This window comes from Ovis aries, chromosome 25 (assembly GCF_016772045.2).
Source record: "Ovis aries strain OAR_USU_Benz2616 breed Rambouillet chromosome 25, ARS-UI_Ramb_v3.0, whole genome shotgun sequence".
In the NCBI taxonomy this organism is placed as follows: Eukaryota; Metazoa; Chordata; class Mammalia; order Artiodactyla; family Bovidae; genus Ovis; species Ovis aries.
This window is the reverse complement of record NC_056078.1, coordinates 32,025,649-32,046,305: the sequence shown is the minus strand read 5'-3', so window position 1 is coordinate 32,046,305 and position 20,657 is coordinate 32,025,649. Positions and strand designations below refer to the sequence as shown.

At 46.1% G+C, this 20,657-nt stretch overlaps 1 protein-coding gene across 9 annotated transcripts in view; it reads left to right on the top strand.

Annotated features, from left to right (window-relative positions):
* The window catches only part of KCNMA1 (potassium calcium-activated channel subfamily M alpha 1), a 767,665-nt gene that overhangs the window by 534,387 nt on the left and 212,621 nt on the right, over positions 1-20,657 (top strand). For all 9 annotated transcript variants that reach the window (XM_042240721.1, XM_042240720.1, XM_042240724.2 and 6 more), the window contains 5 exon segments: positions 2,961-3,071; positions 6,103-6,208; positions 7,925-8,007; positions 11,491-11,560; positions 17,292-17,447. In XM_042240721.1, the coding sequence (XP_042096655.1) occupies positions 2,961-3,071; positions 6,103-6,208; positions 7,925-8,007; positions 11,491-11,560; positions 17,292-17,447 (526 nt within the window).

Below are 20,657 nucleotides of genomic sequence, written 5' to 3'. Positions count from 1 at the left end.
CCATCAGTTCTAACTGCATTCAAACATTTTCAATATGTGGACTCCCTGATAACTTCCACTGCATGGAAAACAAAGTGGAGGGAAATGATTATTGGCACAAAAGGGGGAAGCCGTAAATCTTCAACTCAGATAGAGGACAGATTGGAACAATATGGGTTCTCCAAGGTTGCCATGATAATGTACCTAATAACTCTTCTTGGGCAAAAAGGCAATCTGCTTTCAATCAATCTTGCTTTTTTCCTGAGCAAAAATACCAATTATGTTGAAGGGAGATTTTTTTCTTCCTTTTTTGATAAAGACTGCTCTCCACCTCAGAAATCATGCTGTAGCTCAAAGATATATATTTTTTCAATTGTCTAGAATGGTATTGGATAGGCCAGCATCAAATGAGAAAAGTCAATTCCCCCCTTTTTTTTTTCCCTCCCCTCTCCTGCCAACATTTGTCTGCTTCTTAAGAGAGGTGAAAGCTAATTAAAGGCTTAAGGGATAATATTGATTGCATTGGGATATATTTTATATGTACCCAGCACATTTTCAACTAAGAGAACCCTGACTCCTTCTAAGGCTGAATAAATCAGCTGCCTGAGTCTTTGATTCAAGGGTGAGAGGATGGACTCACCTCCTTCCCCTCCGCTTCTCACACATCTGTCCTAGAGATGAATGATCTCACAAGAGGAAGAAGGAATGCTGGCAGATGTTCATTCGGTTCTTTGCGTACCAGATAGGGAAGGATGAATGTTCTGGCATTTCCCTGGACTGATCATTGATTTGAGTCCTGCTCTGAATGATAACCAGGCGTATGCGGGTAAAGAACTTTGAGCTTTGCAGTGCCTGGTGCAGGAGGCTGGATGGGTAGTATTAACCTCTCAGCTCCCTCATCTATCGAATGGGGATAAGTAGCGTGCCCAGAATCACACACATCCTTGGTGGCAGAGCAGGGAATCAAACCTACCTTACTATCAGGAAGAGTTGCACTCACCCATCTGTCCGGCAGAGGTGCCCGTACATTGAATTCATTCTGGCCTCATTCTCAATCATGGAAGTTTGTAGGCAGAAAGCATTAGAATTGTCCTCAGATTAGGAGGGAGATGTTGTTTTTTTGGTCAGTTTCTGAACATGCTTGGCAAATTCAAAATCAGAAATCTTTTTCAGAAAATGCACATTCATTTGCAGCCTCTTTTGTCCATATAAATGCGCATTTGCCACAAGAATCATTTTTTCAAGATATGACCCGACAAAAATGTGTATAATCCTGTTGTTCAATTTGCATCATGTTTTCTGACATACTGTGCATTTCAGAAGTGAGTTACTCATATGCATTTGGGGACATCAGATTGGGATCAGTGGCCAGGGGACCTCCCTTAACCCAGCAGGTACTGGCTTGAGAGTCAAGTGGTTATATTAAAATGTCTCTTCTGAGGAGGCCCATTGACACCCCCCGCCCCAACAAGGGCCTCCACTTGCCCGATCGCTCAGTGCAGCACCGTAACAATAACAGTCCATAATGGTGATATTATTAACTGCATGGCGCATATTATTGATTTACTCTTTGTTCTGCATCATTATCCTTTCACCAATGAGTTTACTGTATTATTCTCACATACTTAGTCAAGCACCAAATTACACCAAAAGGGCAGGCTCTTGTAATGGCATCTAATGGAACATCGCATAAGCGATCATCACTGCCTCCTCTTAGGAGTCGCCTCCAGCCAATGAGCTCTCTGCCTTACTGGAATGTGCACAGAGCAATTATGGAGTGCAAGGGGCCTGGCCATTCTAAATTTCTCCCACAAAATTACTGTGCTTCATGCTCACCACCTGCCCATGCCTCAAAGCCCAGCCAGGGAGTCAGCCTCTGTCACTGTCAACATGAGAGGCATAGGGACCTGGGCTGAGTGAGCCTTTTGCTACAGTCTCTTTACTAGAAGCTGGCAGATTTCATCTCCGCAGTCAGTCTCTTTGATAGTTTTGTATCAAAGAGCTTACTCCTGATTGAGCATCATAGATAGCGAATGTAAGTGGCCACAGTATAGCCGGTGTCAAAGTCAGATTGGTCCAGGAGCCAAAGATATTGGTGGGGTGCAGGGGGGTGAGGACTGTTCTTCCAGGAGTCCTGGAAGATGGGCTCATCTCCTCAAGGGGAGCCGCTATTTCCGGAGACAAGTCCAAAGCACCCCAAAACAAAGGCAAACCATTCCATCCTCATCCCCTGTCCAAAGGTAAATTCCTTTGTCTCTTGTGGAAATCTCAGGCACCCTAAGGAAGCAGCTGTCAGGGGATGCACAGCCTGCCTGCGGCACCATCTCAGATTCCATAGGTGTCCCATCCCGCATTTAGCCCTGAGTGATGCTCACTTACTGTAAAGTGTTACATGCTCCCATTGTCGGAGGAGTTATGGCAGAAAAATGCAAAATTTCCTTTTTACTGCTTATGGCCAGCAGAGCCCATAACGTGTCAAGCCGCACATTAGCCACCCTGATAAAAGTCCGCTTTCTTACACACAAAATCATCGTTTCAGCAAGATTTGTTATCTCATTACCTGATAAGCTCTATGTCATAAACCAAGACTCATTCGGTAAATCTCCCGGGAGGACGCTTTGTGGGCAGAAAGGGAGAGATATGAATCTGCAAGGGGCTTGATAATGCAGCGTTTAAGCGCAAGCATAATGTCACTTATTGTTAAATGCATAAAACCACTTGGCCAAGCAGTTGGGCTTTTAATAGGATTTTGTGTAGCATCAGGTGAGAAGCCATATGCTTTTCTGTCGAGGAGTCTCTGAGCACCTTCTGGCCCTGCTGCTTTGCCTCACAGCCCTCTGGGGAAGGGAGCTGGGCTTTACCAAGTCTCCTCGGAGGACATGAGTGCTTCCCTGCAGCTGTGCGCTTTTCTCTTGTCTTGCTGGGGGCGGGTGCCAGGGCATCTCTGGAATGGCCTCATCTAACTGGCCTTTCCCCTTCAGGCACATCGTGGTCTGCGGACACATCACACTGGAGAGCGTCTCCAACTTCCTGAAGGACTTTCTGCACAAGGACCGGGATGATGTCAATGTGGAGATCGTCTTTCTTCACAAGTAAGAGGCCCCGACAGTTTTGAGACCCTCCACCCAACCAGGCAGCACAAGGGGGCCCCCCTGAGTGTCTGTAGGTAGGGTGATGTGGGGGTGGCACTGGGGGGCAGGGCAGAGTTGACTTAGCCACCGTCTCTGCTGGGCTCATTGGAGAGGATGTCCTAGAAATGATGGGAAGGAAGCAACCCACTTGTTCGGTGATAAGAGTGGCACCTGCCTCTGTGGAGGTGACTCTCTCTGGCAAATGACAGTAGGTTCATTATTGGTCAAACACAGCATTACTGTCCCTGAAGCTGTCTGGATCTGTGCAATCCACGTGTATCCCCAGTGTCTGGTGTGGATTCTTTATGAACGTAGGACTAACACAGTGCCCAAGCAAGACACAGAAGTAACAGGAAGCAGGGTTCAAGGCAATAACAACAGTAACAACAGCCATCATTCCTAGGAACCTTCAGTTTAGGACACAGTGCTGGTCACCATAGTCTCTCCTTAAATCAGAAGAGGGAGTAAGAGTGCATGCTCAGCTCAGAGGACGATCTGGATCCTGGCTCAACTAAATCCCGAACCAATTAAGTCCCTGGGCCTCAGTTTCCACATCCATAAGATGGGAAGTTCAAAATGGTTTCTACCTACCATCTTGGGCTATTATCAGAATGAAAAGCAAATTCATTCCAAGTATACAGAGAGGTGGGCTTCCCAGGTGGCACTAGTGGTAAAGAACCCATCTGCCAATGCAGGAGTTGTAAGAGATGCAGGTTCAATGGGTTGGGAAGATCCCTTGGTGATGGGCATGGCAACCCACCCCAGTATTCTTGCCTGGAGAATCCTATGGACAGAGGAGCCTGGAGGGCTATGGTCCATAGGGTTGCAAGGAGATGGGACACAACTAAAGCGACGTAGCATGCACACATATAAAGAGAATCAGACACCCAGTAAGTGCCCAATAAATGTTAGCTGTTACCATGTGAGAGAAAATATATTAGGCTATACAGCGGACTTAGGCGGTAGGACTTAATCAAGTTTGTTTTATAGGGGAGGAAACCAAGATATCTCCCTTCCACTCAGTGCTGTTGAGATCTTTTGCCTGGTCCCCTTTTAGGTAAAAGGTAGCCCACCACAGGGATGGAGAGATGGAGAACGCAGGCATGTTCACGTGGGTGGCACTGTCTTCCTCTTTTATGGAGACGGGGTCATCATGGGGCAAGTCTTAGCCCCACATTGCCAAGGGACAAAGCTCACATGCTGGTGTTGGCTCCACTCGTTACTCACCACCCAGGACTCAGTCCTGCTCTGAGGTCTCACTGAGGTTGACTTCCCTACAGTTATCCTGTACATCTCCTTCCTTTTGACATTGTGAATACGGAACTGGCAACCATGTTTGAGCACCAGCATTTTTCTTCTTAGCACTGACTTCTCCAAGTTCTGAAAGGACTGGGCAGACCACGGACATAGGAGCTCCACCCATAGATCCAATTAACTGCTCAGCCACTGATGACCAGCTGTGGGGCCCATCCTCTGCTGAGCACGTGGAAGGTTGAAGACAAGTCATCCTTCTTGGACATTTCAAGTTGAGCACGTGTGTAGCAATTAGAGCACAACATAGTTCTATTAATGTACTGACGTCAGTTTAATCAACGGCAGAATCACATGGGACATCTGTGCTGGGGAGAGACCACCACTCCTTGTATTACCAGGGTAGGCAGGCTTCCAGAAGGAGGCCCTGCTTTTAACAGATCTGGAAGACCGGTTGGACTTGCACAGGCAGATGTATTTCTCTCACCCATTGCTTTAGTCCAGATCAACAAGCTGGCTGCTAACGCTTCAGTTGCTAGGATTTACCTTTGTGTCCCCAGCATCTATCATTGTCAGCCCTCTCGTCCATGGCCCAGTTAATTAACCTCTCCAAGCTGTGGGTTAATAACGTACCTTCCTCGAGAGTTGTTCTGAGGTTTAAATGAGTTAATATTTGTCAAGTGCTTAGAATGGTGGCTGCTGCATAGCAAATGCTCGAGAACATTAGCAGTTATCATCATTGCTAAGTACTATGTTAGGCAAGAGTTGATGAACTCAGTCCTTGGCACCTAGTAGGTTCTAACTGAATGTGATCTCCCAGGGCCTAGTGAAGTACTTAACAGAGATTAGGTGTTTCTCATTTCTGAAGAATTAATAAATGAATGGATAGGCTAACCAATGTTTTAATCCTTGTCCTGGGATGGGAAAGATTGCAGGGTGTGGCTCAAGGCTAAGAAGGATAAATAGTGTCCACATGCTGAATCAAGAACAGTACTGGAAATGGATTGACCCTGTGTCTGTCTACTCAGAGGAGACTCTTTTGGATCCAGTTCCTGAGGTTGAGAAGTCCATGAGGTGGAAAAGGAGGGAAAAAGCTTTTGGTGAAAGGAACAGCAGGAAGCTCTGCCAGGAAGACCTTTGGCTGATCCCTGATGTGACAGCCTCTGTTCTTCATTCATAAAATAGTGATTCCTGCTGGGCCAGTGGTTAAGAATCCGCCTTGCCATGCAGGGGACAAGGGTTTGATCCTTGGTCAGGGAACTCTGATCCAACAAGCCGTGGAGCAACTAATACCACACATAGCAACTACTGAGTCTGTGCACCACAACCAGGAAAGTCCATGCATTGCAAAGAAGGGTCCTGCATGAAGCAAGGTCGACCCCGCCGTGCCGCAACTGAGGCCCGACAGAGACAATAAACCAATCAATAAAAGAAAACAGTGAGTGAAATACAATTTTTAAAAGTAGGGATTCCATTTGTGATGAAGTTGACATTTTGCCGCATGGGCCTCAGACTCTAACGGTAGTGAAACTCTTCATTTTAGCTTGGTATTGGTTTTGATTTTCAGTTGGCCTGGGGTTTTACTTCTCTTCAGTGTGAGCCTCTTATTTATGGCAAGAAAGAGGGTGCTCTGAAGGTGAAAGCCTTTTCTCTCTCTGTGGAAATTGGAGAGAAGGGAGGCCATGGAGGCTGAATACCTGACTCTGTTATATTAACAGCTGTCTCTTCTCTCCCTGCACAGCATCTCCCCTAACCTGGAGCTGGAAGCTCTGTTCAAACGACATTTTACTCAGGTGGAGTTTTATCAGGGTTCAGTCCTCAATCCGCATGATCTTGCGAGAGTCAAGGTAAGAAGGAAGGAGTGGCTTCTGCTTGTATTCCATCCAGGCGGTGTGTGACTCTGGGGTGACAGGACATGCCTCCTCACATGGCCAAGAGTCCCTTCCAAAGCCCTTAGAAAATAAATCAGATGCTACCAACCTTGGTATCACTCTTGCCCTGGTCCCAGGACTTTGTCCTGCTGGCACTTGGTAGACCAGCTATGAGCATTCCATACATGGACTGCTTGTACGTGACATGCTAGACATCACTGGGCCCCTCAATATCAGCGCTGCTAAGGGAAGCAGACCAGTTGTGTGGACTCAGTGGTATCATGCATGACATAGCAATCAACTCATCCCCATTTTGAATACTTAAATTGCACTCAGCGTAGCTCTGAAATCTGTTATTTATATCAGGAAGGAACATTAAGGATAAAGTATAAAATAAAGTTTACCCAAGCCATCAAACATTTTGAGCTTCCTTTTTTTCCTCACCAAAGACTAAAGGTGTAAAACTAAGCATGCAGATATTTGGCAGCACTTGGTAATGAGCTAGTCTTTCTGTCTAGAGCCTACTAAGTTAGAATCTTCTTATAAACACGTCTAAAGGGATATAGCAAAATGGCATCCACTGCTTTACTCATTTTATATGGATTTTGTAAGCATGTTCAGTATTTGCATGCCAATGGGGATAGATTAATATTCTGAATCCATTGACATCTCAGTGCGGTCACTACATAATTCAGTAAATAATGTAATTGGCAAGCATGAATAAGCCAAAAGAATTTGGGCAAATTCTTTGCTTTATGAAAGAAAGAAAACTGGAGACAACTTCTGACATACCATGGAGGAAACCATGCCCTCCCACCAAATGCAGAAATGGGCTGTCGTAAGCACAACATCCCAAGTAGGACAGACCAGAGCCAGCATGGGAATTCTTTCACATACAGAGTCTAGTTACTATTATCCAGACATGGTCCAAGTTATGTCTAATGTGAAATCTTATGAGAGCTTGGGGGAAATAATTATTGTCCATGGACCTGATTTAGTTGCAAGCAATTCTTAGCACAACTTGTGATCCTCTCAAAGGAATAAGTTTCCGTTGGCACATGTTTAGCTAAGTCTTTAGGTTGTCTTTCAAGGTCATCTGTAACATATCATTTCACACTCAGATTTGTTGTCTTTTGAATATCTGAATGCTAACTGAATACTAAACAGTACTTAGCCGTTATCTGAGTTAGGGCTCTCATTTCCTCTTCTTCCACATTTAAGATGTGAAGAAAAGGTTAGATGAAGGACTTAAGAGTCTAAATTTCTGAATCCTCAATGACCCAGTTAACTTGGTAGCCTGAGAGAAGGGGTTTCACCCACCTAACACCACTTCCCGATTGGAAAAGTTAGGATGATGGTGCAGATTGTCGGGAAAGGAGGTGGAGAGGGACTGAAAGCCTTAATTAATTGTTACCTCAAGACAGAAAGCTTCTGTGTAAGAGGCTAGGCAAAATGAAAAGTGTAATTACCAAGGTACACGTTGTCCCTTCCAGCAGCAACAAGATGAAATGTTTATACCATAACAAGAACTTGCAACCTACACTTTTGACAAAAACTATAATCTCTCAGGATTATTATTTTTTCTTTTCCTTGCAAAGCACCAGGTTCCCCCAGAGCTGTCAGCAGAGAGAGACGGCAACCAAGGATGGCTATTCATATTTTTGTGTTCTGTGATTTTCTTTGGTGTCTTAGATAGAGTCAGCAGATGCGTGCCTCATCCTTGCCAATAAGTACTGCGCAGACCCCGACGCCGAAGATGCCTCCAACATCATGAGGTAATCTCAGGGAGGCAGGGAGGCAGGGAGGGCTCTGGGCTGGGTGCTCCATGGCCACTTGCTGTTCTGTTGGGTCCCTCTGCAGAGCACTGTCTCTGCAGGACCTTCTTTCCTCGTTAGCCACCTTAGCTCACCACCTGCATAGGCCCAGGGTGGGGGGAACTGAGGCTGTGGTGGGTGCAGAAGGCAATGACACAAGGCATCACCAACCAAAAGCTCAGCCTTAAAAGATATGAGGGCTCACAGCCAGACTTGGGGTGCAGGACTAGCAAAGGAAAGATAGATTTCACTGGGAAGATGCCTAAACTAGGGGGGCCTTTTGGAATATCCGGAAGTGTTCTTGGTTAGGGGACAGTGCCGCTCATGCCTGGTGGATAGAGGCCAAGGTTACTACTCAACATCCTACAATGCACAGGATGGCCCCCGTAGCAGAAAATTGTCCGGCTGCAAATGAGGAGCCCCATGTTAGAGCATTCCAAGTGCATCCACAGCACACTGATTAATATTTCCCACAAAGAGGGGTTTGTTGAGCAATTGGCTTGTTTCAACCAGTTTCCCCAAATGAAATAGTTTTCTTTACTGGAAGCCTCCTCAGTGCTTTGAATACTCATATGAATTTCTAAGGTAATGTTCTGTAGAGAGTTTCTCAAACCTATTTGACTACAATCCCCTCCCTGCCTTTTTTTTTAACAGAGTGCCTCCTGGTGGGGCTGGGGGAGTGGCGGCCAGTCTTTGGAAAATGCTGCCCAATGCCTTTGTTGTAAATAGGCTGGGCTCATCTAAGCCCATTTTCAGGCCAACTTCTGTTCCTTATTGTTTTTTTTTATCATTTCAGGAGAAAATTATTCCGTATTTTTCTTTGCATAGACCCATGTTCCAGACATCTCGGGGCTATGCAGTTACCAGAAAGATGAGATATTTTGCTCCAGACAGGCAAAGCTCTTTTTGGATTCTTCTCGGCTGGAGCATAAATTGCAGAGTAGTTAAGAGAACTGGGCGGGGATCATAAAGAGAATCTTCTGGAGAAGAGGTGAACTAAGAGGAAACATTTCACTCCCACTAGATTCCCAGGAACTCTTGGCTAATTGTGAACAGCCATCCTTTGGGTCTAGACCCAGACTGCCCTCTCCCTGCAGCTTGGTTTCCTGTGTCCTGGGAATTTACCTGGGGTGGAGGCCAGGGAAGCTGCCTTTGCACCACTACAGTGCTCGCATCTCCTTGGCTTGGCTTTTCCTCAGTGGTCCCAAGGGCCATGAACTTTCCCATCAGTGAGGGGGCAGAATTCCTCGGAAGCACGTCCGTCCTCCTTTCGGCATCTGGTCTTTGTGTCTGGCAAGTGGCATCTGGCCCAGTGTGCTCTTTCTGCTCCCTTTTCTTTGACAGTATGCGTAGTGCAGTCATCTTAAGAGAGTCAGTGCGCAAACTGCTGTAGGCGTGGGGCTTCCCAGGCTGCAGGGAACTGGTGCAAGGGGGACCTGCTTATGTATCTGGGCCTGTCCCCTAACCAGTCACAGCTCCAAGTGACCACAGTGGCCCCCGCTTAAGGTGCATCACTTGACTGTTTCCTTGAGCTAGGATTTCTAGCCTTCACATTTTTGTGTCATTTACAGTGATACAATTATAGCTTTTAAAGAATACTGTTTTTCAAAATGTCAAATGGAAAACCAAAAGAAGATGAAGCTTAATGTTTTGACCTTGTAGAGAAACTTGGGGCTGGTACTACCTTTTATTTTACTTTTTAAAGTGAATAATTGATAATAGTTTCAAAGTGGGCGTTTCTTTTCACAATATTCTAAGTCCTGACGACAGTAGGGTTAACATAAAGACATATAGGGCACCTTATGCCAAGGCATAAAAATGACTGAGTGAAGGTACTATCAGAAGTGTGATTAAGCCGTCCACTGACCAGAATCAGAACTAAGGCCCAGCCAGCTGAAGGAAGTGGGAAGCTCAGGGTTAAAAATGGGCTCTGTCTTTCCCTTATTTGTATAATCCTCCTTTCTCCTTAGTTTAATGAGACCAATCTGCCCCTTCTGAAATTAAAATGTCAAAGATCCGTTTGAAATGAGCTAATGCAGAAAACTGGCTGATGCTGTGAACTGAATTCCGAGAGCTGACAGAGGCTCAAAGTCCTTGAGTTATAAGCGTGGGCCAACACAACACTTTTTCAAAAATAAAATGAAATCCTTCAAGTGTAAAAGCCCAGGGTGAATTTGTGCAGGGAGAGGTTTCTGCATGATCCATTTCCTAAATTCACAAGTGGTCGCTTTTCAGACAAAGCTGCTTCCTGGCTGTTTTCTCTCCATCTTTGCACAAAAAGGGATGAAGCGTAGAGCGCTTCCTGGTGGGGAGTTTCTGGGGGTGGTCATGATAAATGCACTTGCATTTCTGATTAGGCTTCGGAGGTGGGCCTTCTGTGGAATTCCATTCTTTAGCCTTCCTTGTCACAGAAGGAAATGTACAATGTCACCTCTGACAGAGTTGGTAATGACAAAAACCATAACTTACACATGGAGAGAGCTTTTAATGATTTCAAAGCATTTTCACATCTGGCTTTTCATGTGCTGCTCATACCAAAGCCTGTGAAATACATAAAGCAGGTACCCTTGCCCCCAGTGTCCAGATGAGGAAACAGTCACAGAGTGCCCAGGGATTTCCTGGAGGTCACCCCGTTTGTTAGTATAGCAGCTGGGACCAGTATGCAGGTGTTTCTAGTCCTCTGTTCCCAGCCCCTCCCCTTTCAGCATCATGATTGTTACGGGGAACAGAAGGGAGGGTTGAGATGGGGCAGGCAGTGGTTAATACTAAATATGGACTGCGAGCAGTTCGGGGGAATTTTCCAGCAGACCACGACCTCCTCTAGGCCTTGGCACTTATCTAACCAGCATCAAAGTCGTCATCTAGATGCTATTAACTATCAAAGGCTGAGTCATGGATCCCCTCCTAAGAGTCCTGCTCAGAAACCATTTCTGTGAGAGTGGCCATGTGTGCATGGCGATTAGAATCATTTGTCAGCTGCTTGTCTGATTTGTCACGTTGCCTCGTGTTGTTAACTTGGAATATTGAACTCAGAGCAAATCGTTTCTGGGCTCCTCCCTAGGTTATGTGAGATGGCAAACCTCTGTTGGCCCCGCGAGTAGAACTTGCTTTATTTAGATGCCTAGGTAGGCAGTAAGCCCGTGACACGCTGCCCCAGACCCCCCATGCCCAGTGCACACACGCCGTCACCACGGCATCACAGGATCTCTTTCTTCTTTCACGTCTAAGGCAGAGTCTATGGCTGCTCTGCGATTTCCTTTTCACACGACCATGGGATATGATGGGGGAAACACAGTTTAACTTGGCCTGGTGCCTGCAGCCCCTCTGAAGGCCCTGGCTGCTGGCCCCATAGTCACTGCATTTGGATGTAATCAAATTAATCTCCCCATCAGACTCCAAGGGCGAGGCAGACCCAGGCTCAGCTTTTGTTCTCTTCTCTTTCAGAGTCATCTCCATAAAGAACTACCACCCGAAGATAAGGATCATCACTCAGATGCTGCAATATCACAATAAGGTAGGGCAGCAGCCTGTCCCAGGCTCAGAGGGCCAGACGGGGGCCGAGCTCTCATGAGCATGAGGTCCAGCTGCACACGTGTGTGTGTGCCTGCATGTACACACACACACCAGTGCCGTCCAGAGACCTGGAGAAGGAGGAGTGACGGGTGAAAGCCTCCCAGGACATTTCTGCAGTCCAGACACCTTGTTTGCAGGTGGTCCCTGGAGGGAAACGTCTTCACGTAGTGACTCATTTATTCAGGAAACATTTGTTGGTCCCCTGGGCTCAGAAATATCAATATGTCCTTAGACTCCATTCCAACAACCTCCATTCCTGTGTGCTGCACTCATTTCTCCCATCGGTATTTAACGAATACCTACTACTTGGTGAGCACTTGGCCTGACTCCTCCAAGCCCACATGGAAATGGTATGTGCTCAGGGATTTTGCAGTCAAGGTGGAGAGTGCCCCAGGTGAGTGAGGGCACTTTTCTCCCTGAGACCAGGTGAACTTGGGGGGATTGACTGTGCATGGGGTGGAGAATGTGGAACACGGAGTTCTCAAACTCAAGGTGAGAGTGTGCACAGTTGAATTCAGGAAAACAGCTGGCTCTCCAGAGATTAAACATAAAGGGATTTTCCTAGTGTTACAGTTTAGGGGGGATCAGAAAGAAAACCAGTGTTGGAGTCTACGCTGTTTTCCTTATGATTCCTTCTCCATAAACCACAATCCTGTCTCTCATTCAGAGGCAGTACTCCTTTGCTTGGCTGTCAGGAGACTCCAAGGAAAACAGCTTTGGGGGAGGGAAGGTGCCATCTCTCTGTGTTTGATGTGGAACCAGTTTTGAGAAACTGGAGGCTGCTCAGTACCTGCCGCCAGGTGTCCTGTCTGGGCAGAATGACTCCCTGCTGGGTTGTGAGTGAGCGTTTGTCCCGTCTTATGAGCCATATTCCCTACAAAATAGGCAGTCAGGTGACCCAGAGAGGACTCTATTCTGCCAAATGTGCCAGTGCCCTGCCATTATTTCTTAATTGCTGGCAAGTGCTGTCCCCTCTCGCTGTGTGGAAGCCCGTCGGAGGTATTGTGGACCGGAGCCTGCTGGCAGTGACTGGGATGCTGCCCACGGCCCACTGCCGCCGAGCCCTCCCAGGTGGTTCCCCTGCAGACTATAGTGGGCTCTAGCCAGTGGGTTGGGTGGTGGACACCCAAAGACACAGTGACTTCTTTGTCTCTGGAAAACCCAGGACGCTAAAGAGAAAGTGAGGATGTTGGTAACCCATCGGCACCAATCTGGAGAAGTCTTTAGACAGCAGCCCCTGTAGGTGGAGGTGAAGTTTATGAACAAGGCTGTGGCTGGTGAAAGCTCTCGAGGCTGTGAACTCTCCCTCCTTCCTCTGCGATTTGAAATTTCATTTAGTGTGGGAGTGCCTTAAGCCATTGTTTAGATTTGGGGCTGAATTTAGATTGAATAGGAAAATGAATGTTGTATGTTTAGAAAAGGATGTCAGTTCCTTTTCTTCTCCTTCCAATGAGTGCTGATATAGCATCTTCAAGGAATTAAGGAGAATTTCAGTTCTGTGATTCTTGTCAAACTCAGAAGTAGTTCTGTGGACCTAGGGTCCAGATGTCCCTGGTCAGTAGTCACGTGACCAGAGCAAGCTGAACATCTTTTACAGCCTCTGCCTTGTCATTATTCAGAAACAGTGATGAACACATCAATCGACCCATGATTAATTGCTTAAAACACATTTTGTTTAGAACCACCCTGATCTATTTGGGTTTCAGGCTTAGGAAAAGTCACTTATAAGACTTTGTTCTCGTAGTATGTGTGAGAGTGAATGGGGCATAGTGAGTTTGTTATAGGGCTCTTTTCATTTCCTTTTCCTCTTGTAGAGAAAGAACAGGAAGTCCACTGGGCATTATTTGCCATCTCATTCCTTGTAGAATTGCAAATAGGCATTCTTCACCTTGCTTTACAATTTTGTTGGTTTTTTAAGATCCTGCTAGCTACCTTTGTAATATTACTTTTCTTCATTTCTTAGCACTTTCTCTTTACCCACAACTAGATGCCAATAGATCTCCATCCATTAAAACTTGCTTTCAAAAAAAAACCAAAACAAAACCAACTTGCTTTTGGGAAAGAACCTGTTGCATGCATGTACACTTACATGACTGTCAGCATATCCCAGAGGATACTTGATTCCATAATTGAATACCACCCTTAAAATAGGAAGAACTTCAATTCCCCATGATCTGTTGATGGTGGTATTCTAGGATCTAGGGATGTAGGGAAGTGGTCTTCTTTCCATATAAAACTGGGTCTGAGTTTGTCATCATCTCAGACATTTGTGTCATATTTTACAGCTTTAAAAGAGCTTTGACTTCTACCATCTCATTTAACCCTCAGTTAACCATCCGTGCATTTCAGTATCTCAGTGTCACTGCAGACCGTGGGTCTGAGTTCTGTCTCAGACAGAGCATCTCTGATGGGTGTAACTCATGGTCACTTGGCAGACAGTGAACTAAGAGGCAGAACTGCCAACTGCCACCCTCTCATTCAGTCGAGCCACAGGCTTTTGAACCAAACTGTGGTTCCTCTGAGTAGGACTTACAGAAGGAGGGTCACCAAAGTCCATCTGTTTACCCCAGTAGAATTCAAGGAGAGAAACCCTTAACCTCAGCATCCCCCAACACGGAAAGGAGATGGTGCAGGGTTGGTTTTTTTGTCTTATTTGAGGGCAAATGGCTTAAAACTCTTGAAGGAAAGGATGGTTTATGACATCTCGGAAAAATATCACTCCTGATGATTTCACTATCAATGGACTTTTAAAATGTCCCCAGCAGACTCTAGAAAAAGAGATCTTTGTCTATGACCTGAAGCCAAGTCCCAGTGGCCCAATGGAGATGGAAGTTCACTGAGCTTTCTTACTGTAAATCCTTATGCTTGAGCAGAAATGTTTAAGTGTTTGCTCCGAGACGACCTTCTTCATCATGGTGGCTTCCCCAAAGTTGAATGTGTAGTGAGAGATGGTACTGGGGCTGGAATCTGTTTGTTCTGGTTTCCAGAACAGCCTATTTTCACGTTCCTTTCATCTCAAACAGAGGAAAGCACTGGTCCTGCTCATCCTGCCTTAGCAGGGCTGGTTTTCCAGATGAGAAAGGATTTGCCTCTAGACTCCTACATAGTAATATGCTGGCATCTCCCACTGGACCCACCTTTCCCTAAAATGAAAAAATAGAGAGTCACCAGAAGCAAACAAGTTGAATTCCTAGATCAGTCTCTTTTTGTGTGCGGGGGCAGGGATGTGAACACAGTCCTTCCAACCTTTAGCAGGTCCCTGGGTGGCTCCCTGCCTCACAATTGGAGAGGATATGATAACCAAATAAGGCTGAGAAGTGAAACAAACTTGCCATTTCTGTGTAACAGCATGTCTAAAGAACTCAATACCAGATGGGTACACGAGGGACCCAAGACCTAAAACCCTAAAACTGGCACATGGGGATGTGAGAGACCATCTTAAAAAGATTTTTTTATTTGTTTGAAGGTGCCATGAAGGTCACATGGTGTCTGTCTGGGGCTTGGACCACCCACATCGCCTTTCACACTTTATGATTTATTTGTTCATGACTTAGATTTAATTTCTCCTCATTCTTCTCAGATGATACTTGTGCAGATGAGTGTTTTTCCACTTAGCCTGATGTATTCTCTATGATGCCAGGGACGTAAAGGGGAAAAATGGGCTTCTTAAGCCAGTGAAGGATAGGGAGAGAAATGGGATAAAGGGCAGGGTAATTAATGGAATTGAGTCTGTGATGTGCGAAGGTCTCTGATACTTAGCTTGACAGAAATTCCCATCTGCTATAGCCCACACATGGGACTATTTTAACTGCTTTCATTGGGGAGGATACAGTCAGCTTTCCCAGGAGTAAACACCGCTGGACTAGGATTCACAAGTTTGTTACAGAACAGGATTTTGTAAGAGGGAATTTCACAAGAGTGGTATTTCTGAAAGCCAGGCTTGGAGCCGTTGGACTTGGTCGTGGCTCCACAGTGGAGTCTTCTCTTTCTAGTAGCATGCCTGTCGTATATTGCCCTGAAAGTGAAGGGACTCCTCCTTTGTGCTCCTTGTGTTTGCTGATACCTGGAGAGAAATAGTCATTTCAGGGCCATAGAGTCTTGGCATTAGTAGAAGCCTGGAAGGGCCTGACTCAGCCTCCTGTGCAGAGCATAAGTCTACCTACTGAGTCTTGGAGAAATGCATACTGAGTTTTAGGGACAAAGACCTTGCAATTTTGGAGGTAACTTTCTCCAATGATTAGGCAAATTACATCCTTAAAAACTACCTTTATGAAACAAGCCAAAAAGCTTCTTTCTTATAATAGACACCAGTCAGTCATTCCTAATTCTGGCCCTTGGACCAAAACAAGACAGGCCTGGTCTCTCCTCATCACAGCAGCACCTGAGCTATGTACAGGTAACCGTCCTGTCTTCCTGGAGGTGTGGCGCTTCTTCCGGCTGAATGCTGCTGGCTCCCTTAACTGTTCTTCAAAAGATGTTTTTTTTAGAAACCATGTCTCGTCTTAAAGCCTGTCATTTTTCTCTGGGAGTTATTCAGTTGTCAACTTCTCTTTTTAAATCTGACTGTTTTAATCTGACAGCTGGATCAAGTGCTGGGGAAGTAGCCTGGCCAGTTCACAGCAGAAGAGGACATTCGTATGTCCCATGATCTGGAGACAGTTTCTGACTAACTACCGTTGGATTTTTCTGTAATCTGTCACAGATTGGCCTCTTTTGGAAATTTTTAGTTTACCCAAACACTTTTTTTTTTTTCCTGTCCCCTCATATCTGTTGCCAAATAAGGGCTTCTCATTTTGGATTTATATAATTGATTTTTTTAAACCTAAGTGCTGTACTTGACACTAAGGCCTTTTGAATCTTTTCTGGTTGTTTCTTCGGCCCATTTTCCAACTCTGGAGAACTTTTGAGCCTTAATTCTTTCATCTAGTGTATTATCTCTGGCTCTCTGCTTCATGCCACTTAAAAATAATTGGATAATTATGCCACTGGGTCCTCGTTTCAGGGTCTGACCTCACTGGTGAATAGGATCAGTCCATCTGCAAGAGATTGTAACATGTCTCCACTGTGACATGCCTGATAATTTAGGGCAGCGCTTCTCAAAAAATGGTTCCTAGCTCAGCATTACCTCGAACCTGTGAGAAATGAAAATTCTCCGACCTTACCCCACCCCCAAAGAGTCAGAACCTGTAGGGGCAAGGGTGGCAGTTTGTAAATCCTTCAGTTGATTTGGATGCCCACTCAAGCTCAGGAGCCATAGAGCGAGAAATCTGGGAAGGCAGATAAAACAGAAATCTAAAATATACAGGCATCTGACAGCCTTAAGGTTTTTCGGAGAACCAATTTAGAACAACCTAGCCAGACATTCTCATTCTAGTAGCACAGGTTGACGTGTCTGTCACAAGAGAAAATTCTCTCTGGACTCTGTTTGGCTCAGTGACAAACCCGAGGGGAAGACTTGTACTTGGTAGGTGCAAAAGCAGAGTTGCAGGGAGACTGAGATCTAATGCACAGATGAGCTGAATAAACCAGGAAACGCCAGACCCAGGCAAGGGAAAGGAAGGCGGAGTCTGGATGACCCTGAGCAGTTGGGAAATGCTGCATTTCCCAGAGGAGACTTTAAACAATTGAACATTTAACAAAGTGAGGTCTCATACCTGGTTTTGTTTCCGCAGGCCCATCTGCTAAACATCCCGAGCTGGAATTGGAAAGAGGGGGATGATGCAATCTGCCTCGCAGAACTGAAGCTGGGGTTCATCGCCCAGAGCTGCCTGGCTCAAGGGCTCTCCACCATGCTCGCCAACCTCTTCTCCATGAGGTCATTCATAAAGGTAACGTCTCGTCCGATTAGAGCGCATTAGCCCCGGATTCAATTTGTCGTGGGGTTGAGTAGAGAGCACAACTTAAACTCAAAACAGATCGACGGGCTTTAACCACTCTGGTTAAGGAGAAATTCCTTGTTACAGATTTGGGCACAAGGCCAGCTTCTTTCAAAATTATGTTTTTATTTTTATTTGGCACATCCATGGCCATTAAATGATTGTTCAAAGCACGATCCTCTCTCTTTTTTTAGATAAACCACATGTTTATCTATCAACAAAGCCTCCGCTGTTAAAACAAAAATATGATTTATATACATTCCATATGGCACCAGAGTGCCTAAAGAAAAGAATTATCATTTTGCTCTTTTACATCAAGTGGCTGCTGGACCTCTCACTGTGCGGATAAATGCAGACCATGTGTTTGTGCTGAAGCCCAAACCCCAACAACATAATTCATTTATTTATTTCTGCACAATCAAGGAGGCCAGCAGGGCCGACATGCCATGGTTGTTTGAATGAAGAGTCAAGGGAGGAACTGAGTTCTGGGCCACAGGGCCCTTTACACCATGAGATGGGCGGTCTGGATGTACTCATCGGGCGGTCAGCAATTCACCCCCTAGGATGACTGGGCAGCCTCTCCAAAGTCCCCCAGGTGGCCCCTGACCACTGGACTAATTCAGACAAAGGAAGACCCAACTCTGTCCTCACAGGCCAGGCCAGGAGTGTTTCTAGGACATTGGGTTGAGGACCCAGGACTCTGCTAAGCGGGCTTTGAGAGCTCTTGGTGATCCTTATCCTTGGATTGCTTAGCCTAGACAGACAAGGCAGCAAACCAGCACCGTAAATCCTGTCTAGACTGGGCCTCCTTGATTTGGCATTGGTGGCCATTCGCTCAAGATCTAGCCTTATATTCCCCTCCCTGTTATTCGTTTATTTACATTCTGCTTCCTGAATTGCTAATGGTTGAGGTAGGAAATGAGTCAGTCACTAGCAGATCCTGCAAAAGGGCCAGAAACTCTGCAATCGAAGGTGTGAACTCTCTAGCCTTTTGCTGCCATTGTTGCTGCCTCCACCACCAGCAGTTGGTGGTGACCCTGGATGCAGAGACAGGGGTGGGTAGGGAGGATGGGGATGCAGGTGATGAGCTAACTCCCTGTCAGGGCTCACCCTCAGCATCCATAAGTTGTGTGACTTAGAATAGGATTTTCATCTCAGACTTCACCCTCTCTGCCCAACTCATTTACATTATTTAGCCAATTTATAGTTAACGTTACAGAAAAGAACAAATCATCCTGGAGTCCTTTCAATCACTTTAGTGACAGATGCCTTGATGAAAATATCCTTTACTTTACTATGTGCCCAGAGACCTCAATTCTGCAGAATCCTGGCTCAGACCCAGCTCACAAATAAGGACATTGCTTTTCTTTAAATGGCTCCTTTAATCCAGGGTGCCAGTCCCCGCCTGGATACAACTGAATGCAGGCAAATAGAGGCAGCAGGGAGGTCTTTGTGGCTGGACTCAGAGACAAGCCCCAAAGCCAGATGTAGCCTGGCGTCTCCCAGGGCCCTTGCACTCAACACAAGGAGTCCAGACCAGGATAAAGGACTGTCACCAAGCGAGCTCCTCTGGCTTGTCCAAAGCTCTGGTGGTTTCTTCCAGCAGGGAATTACCCACAGGACCAGCACACATGGTCTGGGGACTTGTGCTCTGCTTCCTGGTGTTGATGGAACACGGCCTTGGCAGGGCCCCACCCCACATGGGGCACTTGACATGCGTATGTTTTGATTTTGTGGTGCCTGCGTGGAAACTAGATCTGCCTGTCAAGAAAATTAATAAAATGGATGTGACACTGATCCTTCAGTGTGATTACCAGCAGGGAGAAAGAACTTCTGTCCAAATTTCCTCAAGACCCTAAAGGGCCTCACCTCTGTAGCCAAGGATGTCCCCTCCAGCCCTCGCTAATCCCACTGCCAAGCTCCTATTTAGGAAGAGCCTGCGGGAGAGGCCTCGTCGGGCCCTGGTATAACTCAGAACACATTTCCCTCCCAGGGTCATGTTATCATGTTATTTGTGTCCAGGGCCAACCCCTCCATGTTCGGAGGTAGTTCTTTGAATATGACCTTCACCTTCTGACATTCAGGTGATCTTTGTGATGGAATTTGCTAAGGCACATGACCTGTATATAACAAGTGTATATAACAAACGATATGTTTTTTTTTTCTTTTGAAATAAGGACAATCTGAAGCACATGCTCCCAATTCTGCAGTGTTGTCTCTGTGCTCTTATCTTATCCTCCACATTCCAGATCCTTGTTTCTTTTAGGTTATAATAAACACCATAATGATGCTCTCTTTGGCATCTTTTATATATTGTCTCACATTCCAGGGGTCACAAAGCCTTATGTGGGGTGTTGGATGGAAAAGAGAATCTATACCTGGATTACTGTTTGCAGAGATGGCTTCCTTCTGCAGTGTCCCCTGGGTCCTGTGGTAGAGAGTTTATCTTCCATGGGGAGAGGCAGGCCTGTAGGGATGGAGGGAGGTGGGATGAGGCTTCGGCAGGATCTGATCCCTTGAGAAAGCTTAGCATGTCTGGAAGCCGAAGGTGGAGTGTGAGCTCACCCTCTTCCTGGCCCTGGGCAGATATGACGTCTGTTCCTTCCTCCTGTGGAATCCGTTGTAGCCTGACCCTGCTGAAAGGAGACAGGACAAGACTGAACCAGGAATCATGTGTCACAGTGACTGTCCACCAGGCTTTCGGAATGCATGAGGCCAAAAAGCCGAGCCTGACCGTGAAGGTGATAAATGGAAGATACCAAAGAGACCCACCCCTGGGGTACCAGAAAATACAGGGGAGCACCTCTTTATCCCTTCAGCAAGGGCACTTTCAAAGACCTTTTGCCCTAGGGTGCCAAGTCATTGCCCCTGAAAGCCTTCCTCTGAATTGATCAAAACTTTTGAGGAATCTGTTTATAGTTTTAGCTTATATCTTTGTTGCTGCTGCTGCTAAGTCGCTTCAGTCGTGTCTGACTCTGTGCGACCCTGTAGACGGCAGCCCACCAGGCTCCCCTGTCCCTGGGATTCTCCAGGCAAGAACACTGGAGTGGGTTGCCATTGCCTTCTCCAAGCTTATATCTTTGGGGTTAATGAATTCCTTAAGTTTCCGTGTGTGTGTGTGTGTGTGTGTGTGTGTGTGTGTGTGTGCTAAATCGCTTCAGT